This window comes from Rhinopithecus bieti, unplaced genomic scaffold (genome assembly GCF_001698545.2).
Source record: "Rhinopithecus bieti isolate Rb0 unplaced genomic scaffold, ASM169854v2 scaffold_81659, whole genome shotgun sequence".
Lineage (NCBI taxonomy): Eukaryota > Metazoa > Chordata > Mammalia > Primates > Cercopithecidae > Rhinopithecus > Rhinopithecus bieti.
The window spans coordinates 2,750,563-2,757,739 of NW_016837762.1; the positions used below are offsets into that span (position 1 = coordinate 2,750,563).

At 48.5% G+C, this 7,177-nt stretch overlaps 1 protein-coding gene across 4 annotated transcripts in view; it reads left to right on the plus strand.

Moving 5' to 3' along the window:
* LOC108524841 (uncharacterized) overlaps nucleotides 1–1,713 on the plus strand; it is a 20,976-nt gene extending 19,263 nt beyond the window's left edge. For 3 of the 4 annotated variants that reach the window (XR_001884146.1, XR_001884147.1, XM_017865948.1), the window contains 2 exons: nucleotides 180–246; nucleotides 1,264–1,488. Coding sequence is in view for 2 of the 4 variants with exons in the window: in XM_017865948.1 (XP_017721437.1) it covers nucleotides 180–246; nucleotides 1,264–1,318 (122 nt within the window). In the remaining 2 variants the exon portion in view is untranslated. Of the gene's footprint in view, nucleotides 1–179; nucleotides 247–1,263 lie in introns of all 4 variants that reach the window. The other variant, XM_017865947.1, reaches the window with a different exon arrangement.
* The last annotated feature ends 5,464 nt before the right edge of the window (nucleotides 1,714–7,177 follow it).

A 7,177-nucleotide genomic window follows, 5' to 3' on the forward strand; every position in this document is an offset into this window, starting at 1 on the left:
TGTTAGCCAGGATGGTCTGGATCTCCTGACCTCGTGATCCGCCCGTCTCGGCCTCCCAAAGTGCTGGGATTACAGGCTTGAGCCACCGCGCCCGGCCGGAACTTAATGAAATTGTCTCATTTAGTCCTCACAGTCGCCCCACAAGGGACTGTATTAATGTCATTATCTTGATTTTACAGATGAGAAAAATCAAGACTCAGAAACAATAAAGGTTACAGAGATGAAATTGACAGAGCCTGGATTTCGGTATGTCAGACTTCAACGTGCCATTATACTTTCAAATCCTACAGAATAGATTGAATCACAACTTCTCCTTTTACATGAAAGAAGACAATGGGTCTTACGACTTACCATCAATTTCCCTTTCCTGATTTAATTAGCTGCTTCTGTGTCTAATTTTGCTAGGAATGGGGGAATAACGCAAACTCCCTAAACTACATATTGACATTTATACTAATGTGAAAACCTTAAGTCCATTTGCAGACTTTTGGATTAGATTCTGTCCCAGAAAGACATCCACCCTAGAGTTCAGGATATCATAGCCATTTTACTGTTCCCCTGGCACAATTCATAGTAAGGAAAAAAAGACAAGGGGATAGCTATTAGATTCCCAGTGCTGCTAAACAGGAGACACAAGGACACCATTTTGTGATGATGATGGTGCTTTATGCAGCTTCCACCATTTACAAGATTTTCCTGTGGTGTGGAACCTCTGACAATAAAGGGGTGAAATGGAACTAGAAGCTTATTCCAGTCAAGATTTCTGATTTGGCCGGGCGCGGTGGCTCAAGCCTGTAATCCCAGCACTTTGGGAGGCCGAGACGGGCGGATCACGAGGTCAGGAGATCGAGACCATCCTGGCTAACACGGTGAAACCTCGTCTCTACTAAAATACAAAACTAGCCGGGCGCGGTGGCGGGCGCCTGTAGTCCCAGCTACTCGGGAGGCTGAGGCAGGAGAATGGCGTAAACCCGGGAGGCGGAGCTTGCAGTGAGCTGAAATCTGGCCACTGCACTCCAGCCCGGGCGACAGAGCGAGACTCCGCCTCAAAAAAAAAAAAAAAAAAATTCTGATTTATCTTGTGGTAAGCATTTGGGGAGGACATATCTGCACATGACCTGAGACTAAGTACTATACACCAAATCAGATGAAAATTAGCTCTTAGGAAGCTTAGAATTTTCCAAGCAGTTATGGCAAAAACAAACTCTCCTTCTCTCTTCCTATATGTACATACTGACATCTTTATCATTACTGTCTTCCTAGGGTTATGATTCTGTTTGGTTTCTTTGATGCTGTATTAGACCTGAGCTCTGATTGAAAATTCTTCCATGCTCACTACATTCCAAAACTTTATCTCCAGTATGAATTTCCAGATGCCTCACAAGGTCCGAGCTCCATCTGAAGGCTTTCCCATGCTTGTCGCATTCATAGGGCTTTCCTCCACTATGAATTCTATGATGTTGAATAAGGTGTGAGCTCTGATTACAAGTCTTTGAACATTCGTTGCATTCATAAAGTTTCCACTGTGAATTCTTTGATGCTGAATAAGTTGTGAGTTACCCCTCACATCTTTCCCATAACCACTGCATTTATAAGACCTCTCACCTGTATGGATTCTCTGATGTTCTATAAGGACTGAGTTCTGGCCATGTGCAGTGGCTCACGCCTGTAATCCAAGCACTTTGAGAAGCCGAGGCCAGTGGATCACCTGAGGTCAGGACTTCAAGACCAGCCTGGCCAACATAGTGAAACCTTCTCTCTACTAAAAATACAAAATTAGCCTGGCGTGGTGGTGGGCACCTATAATCCCAGCTACTCAGGAGGCTGAGGCAGGAGAATAGCTTTAACCCGGGAGGTGGAGGTTACAGTGAGCTGAGATCACGCCACTGCATTCCGGCCTGGGCAACAGCAAGGCTCCGTCTCCAAACACACACACACACAACACCCAAAATGGAACAGATGCAGTTCTGTGTTCCAGCGGGATATATTTGTGATGCCTGTTCAAAACTCAAGAAGCCACCACCCTGATGCTCATCAAACCCTGGAGAAATTCCGTTTTTAGAGTGTCAGAAGCCCTCATGAATAACCTTCCAGTCACTGAAGGAGGTCCTCACTCAGCAAGCCCCGGTCTCCTTTACTCTCCTGCACTCGTGCCTCGCAGATGGCCTCATGCGCGGACTGGCGGTCCAGCCTCCCGGGGACAGGGCCTGGGCGCACCCCGCGCCGCCGTTGGCCACTGAGGCCCGGGTCCTCGAGGCGCCGGGCTAGGCAGAGCCTCCCGGGGCAGCGCCAGGGGATCTGGGCGGGGTGCGTGCGCCGGAAGGGCCTCAAAGCTGCAGGGCTGGACGGCGCTAGGGGGCGCAAGGCACGGAGACCAGGCGGAGGGGACAGCTAGCGGCTCACCGGGATGGGCGGGCCCCGGCTCCCAGCTCCAAATACGCGGCCTCTGTGGGAGCTTGTCTCCAGGCGCCCATCAGTCTTCCCTTCACTCGGCGCTACCTTGGCGGCCGCGCCCATGCTGTCCCCGCCCCAACTAGTAGTCACGATGAGGGGTCGCGGGCCTCGCTGGAGATGCTCACTGCGAGGACTTCCCGCCTGCGGGCTCTCTGCGCGCCGTCACTGACTGCCAGTCTGCGGGCGGCCGGCCTCACCACTCCAGGCTTCACGGGGCTGGGGCGCCGCACCATCGAGTCGAACCGAGTCCTCCTGCTTTCCTAGAAAAGCCGTGGGGAGAGAGGGGGAACACTTCTGGCCCACGTGAGCCACCGTCGTGCGTGGCGTCTCAGGGGCATCTACCCGGAGTCACGGAGCCGACAAAAGGGAAAAGGCTGGTCCCTGTCCAGGAAGAGCTCAGCCTAGTGGAGCAGGCGACAAGTTAGAGTTGCTGCCTTGCCATGGCCGTGGCCCGTGGAGGCACTAAACCGTCACCAGGAGTCCGTCAGGAAAGACGGGCAGATACGTGAGGCCTGAACAGGAAGGACTTGGGAGACACAAGACTGTACCGCCGAGACCCCTTTCGAGTCGGGCTCACCGGGATTTGATTTCCCCCTTGACAGGGAACATCTCGTGGAATGGCCACAGGGCAAGAGGGCGGTGCCTGCATTCTTGGGGAACTGCAGAGAGTTCATGGGTAAATAATAGGAAGGAAAAGTAAGTACTTTGCAGAAACCATTCCCCAACTAGGTCAGACTCCCCACTGTAGTATCATATGCCTCTCCTTTTAGGCACTTACTATGGTTGCAACTTTATTAATGATTCTAATTAGTTTCTCTTCTACAATTATAACCTCCATCCGGCCAGAGACTTGTCCATTTATGCTCACCCTGCTTTGTAGCACCCAATGCTTAACACATATTAAAAGCTCGATAATGCTGGGTGAAGTGGCTCACGCCTCTAATCCCAGCACTTGGGGAGGCTGATGCGGGTGGATCACGAGGTCAGGAGTTCGAGACCAGCCTGACCAACATGGTGAAACACACTCTCTACTAAAAATACAAAAATTAGCCGGGTGTGGTGGCACATGCCTGTAATCCCAGCTACTCAGTAGGCTGAGGCAGAAGAATCACTTGAACCCGGGAGGCAGAGGTTGCAGTGAGCCAAGATTGCACCACTGCACTCCAGCCTGGGTGACAGAGCGAGACTCTGTCTCAAAAAAAAAAAAAGCTCAGTAAATATTTATGGCACAAGTGGATAAATGGGATTGCATCAGAATATGTATGTCACATTAAGGACTTTGGACTTCAGGCTGTAGTGGGAAATCAGTGTGGAAATTTAGAGAGGGGGTGGCACTATCAGATTTGTTCTGAAGGAAGATCATTCCAGCTGCCCTGTAGAGAAGGGTTGGAATCAGGGAGGCATGTTAGGAGGCTGGGTAATAGTACAAGCAAGAGATGATGGTGGCCTCACTCTAAGGGCATTAAAAATCAAGACAGGTGAGGCTGGGTGCAGTGGCTCACACCTGTAATCCCAGGACTTTGGGAGGCCAAGGCAGCCAGATCACCAGGAATTTGAGACCAGGCTGGCCAACATGGTGGAACGCTGTCTCTACCAAAACTACAAAAATTAGCTGGGTGTACTGGCTTGCACCTGTAATCCCAGCTCCTCAGGAGGCTGAGGCAGGAGAATCACTTGAACACAGGAGGCAGAGGTTGCAATGGGCCAAGTTCATGCCACTGCACTCCAGCCTAGGCAACAGAGTGGGACTCCATCTCAGGAAAAAAAAAAAAAAAAAGACAAGTGGAATATATTGGCAGATTATTGGATAGCATTCACTTATTCTACCATAGTCATGCACTCGCTACCTCAGGGATGGTAGTGACCGTCTTATTTCCTATTGATGCAGGATTTTTTTCCTTGATTCCTTTGTGGGACTCAGGACAGGGGCACCCTGTTTACTCAGCCCACTGTGCTCAGCCTCTTGCAGGAGTGTGCAGGTAAGCAAGCAAATGCAGGATCTGGCTGGCCACTACAGGCACCAGCATAAGCAAGCTCTATGCAGGGCCTGTGACCAGAGCAGGCATGAGCAAATGACTGCAGATCTAGTTGGCTGCTCTGGGCAGCTTCAGGAGCAAGCCCCATTTGGGGTCTGTGGTGGTACCCAAGTAGGGGTGCCTGTGACCCCAAAGCCCCAGAGGGAGTGTTACAGTGCTCTCTTAGTGCCACTGTTTGAGGATGGCTGTGTGTTAACAGCTCAGCTGGCCCCTAGCCTCATTGCGTGGGATGGCTACCCGCCACCAGTGAGGGCAGAGGGCGGGTGTGACAGCCTTCTGGGTAGCCAAACTTGGTGGGTGCCCAGCTCTTGTCTGGCATCCAAGAAGAATGAGGTTGTGTAGAACACTTGAAGGATGATGAAGGTGGAGAATTTTATAGAGTGGTCACAATGGCTCTCAGTGGAGAGGGGAGCTAGAGAGGGGATAGAAAGGGCAGGTCATCTTCTCCCCAAAGTCTGGCTATCTCTTCCCGAAAGTCTGGCCATCTCTCCCGTCTACTGACTGAGTCTGGGGTCTTTGTAGGCACAGAATGAGGGTGGGGCGGCCATAGATAGTTTTGGAAAAGGCAACATTAAATTGGTAAGAAGACATTATTCAGAAAGAACCAACTTGGAGGGAGCAAGCAAACAGGAATAGAAGTTCTTACTTTGGGCTGTGGGTTTCAGGCTTTTCGGCTCAAAGGTGGGGTTTCACTGGGGGCCTGCCACATCTGCTTAGAATTTCTCAACTTCCTGTCCTGCCTCTATCACTATCAAATATTTGTATGAAGAAACCTCTCCTAAGCCACATTCCCATCACCCCTCTTCCTCAAAGAGATTATCACACTCTGACTTTCTCAGCTTTGGTCCTCTTGGAGTTTGGTTCTTTAGCTGTTTAAAATCTTATGAAGGCAAACTTTGATCATTTAGGCTCTTTTCTCAAAGTTCCAAAGTAGACTCCTCCTTAACAGGTAGGTTTTATTTTGCAGAATTCAGGTTTACAAACTGGACACTACTACATTAGCTTCTGCTACCTATAAAAGCTTTGAATAGGTGGGCTTTTATTTCACTAATTATCTGATTATCTGAAGATTAACTCTTTGTACTCCTTCAGTCCCCACTGGACTGTAAATTCTTTGAACAATGACTGTCCTTCTTTAGCCCCATCTAATTATGGACCCTGGCACATACTAAACAGTCACTAAGTAATTCTTAAATAACTTTTATTTCAGCATTCACAGTTGAAAACATTCCGTACTGTAACAAAAATTTCAGTCTTTCAAAAGTCCAATACCCTTAATTTGATTCAAGTTCCATCAAAGATGAATTAGTTTTTAATCTGCAGTTTACAAGTAATAGTTAATATTTCAAAAAGCCTAACTTAGATAGGTGATATGTTTGCCCACAAAAGGGATAAAAAGGCTAATGAAAATGTTTAATTATTTGCTTTGGGCTGGAATTTTAGTACCTAGGTCTGCTTACATGATGCCAGTCAGAGGCATGATTTGTGTTGTACATGCCTTTATGTAGCAAAATATAATTATTTAATAAATGCAGTTTGGTAAACATAATCTTTTAAAACACAGGACATAGGGTAGTAAAAAGAAGGCCTTGGTGATTAAAAAGTTGGAAACCACTGCAGTAAATTACCTTCAAATCCCTTTAAGTATCCTGTTTATCCTTATAAACATTAGCTGTCACTGTACAGCATCGTAAAGACAAGTAAAAGAGTTAGACTTTTTTTTTTTTTTTGAGATGAAGTTTCACTCTTGTTGCCCAGGCTGGAGTGCAGTGGCGCGATCTTAGCTCACTGCAACCTCTGCCTCCCAGATTCAAGTGATTCTCCTGCCTTAGCCTCCCAAGTAGCTGGAACTACAGGCATGCCCCACCATGCCCAGCTAATTTTTGTATTTTTAGTAGAGACAGGGTTTTACTATGTTGGCCAGGCATAGTAACTCCTTGTGATCAACTCCTGACCTCGTGATCGACCCACCTCGGCCTCCCAAAGTGCTGGAATTACAGCTACAAGCCACCACACCTGGCCTACACTCCTTACTTTCACAGGGTTTTTTTCCCACATTTAAACTTGTCACTCGTGAGATTGAAATGGCTCTTTCCATGAATAATTTAGTTTCGGGGTTGTTGCCAGAGCGATTTATAATGATTTTAATAATGATAGACATCCCCTGAAACATTGGTGCAGTGGTTCATGCCTATAATCCCAACCCTTTGGGAGGCTGAGGAGGGAGGACTGCTTGTGCCCAGGAGTTCAAGACCACCCTGGGCAACATAGTGAGACCTCGTCTCTATTTTAAAAAATAAATAATTTAAAAAATTGTGGCCGGGCGTGGTGGCTCAAGCCTGTAATCCCAGCACTTTGGGAGGCCGAGACGGGCGGATCATGAGGTCAGAAGATCGAGACCATCCTGGCTAACATGGTGAAACCCAGTGTCTACTAAAAAATACAAAAAAATGCCGGGCGCGGTGGCTCACGCCTGTAATCCCAGCACTTTGGGAGGCCGAGACGGGCGGATCACGAGGTCAGGAGATCGAGACCATCCTGGCTAACACGGTGAAACCCCGTCTCTACTAAAAATACAAAAAACTAGCCGGGCGAGGTGGCGGGCGCCTGTAGTCCCAGCTACTCGGGAGGCTGAGGCAGGAGAATGGCGTAAACCCGGGAGGCGGAGCTTGCAGTGAGCTGAGATC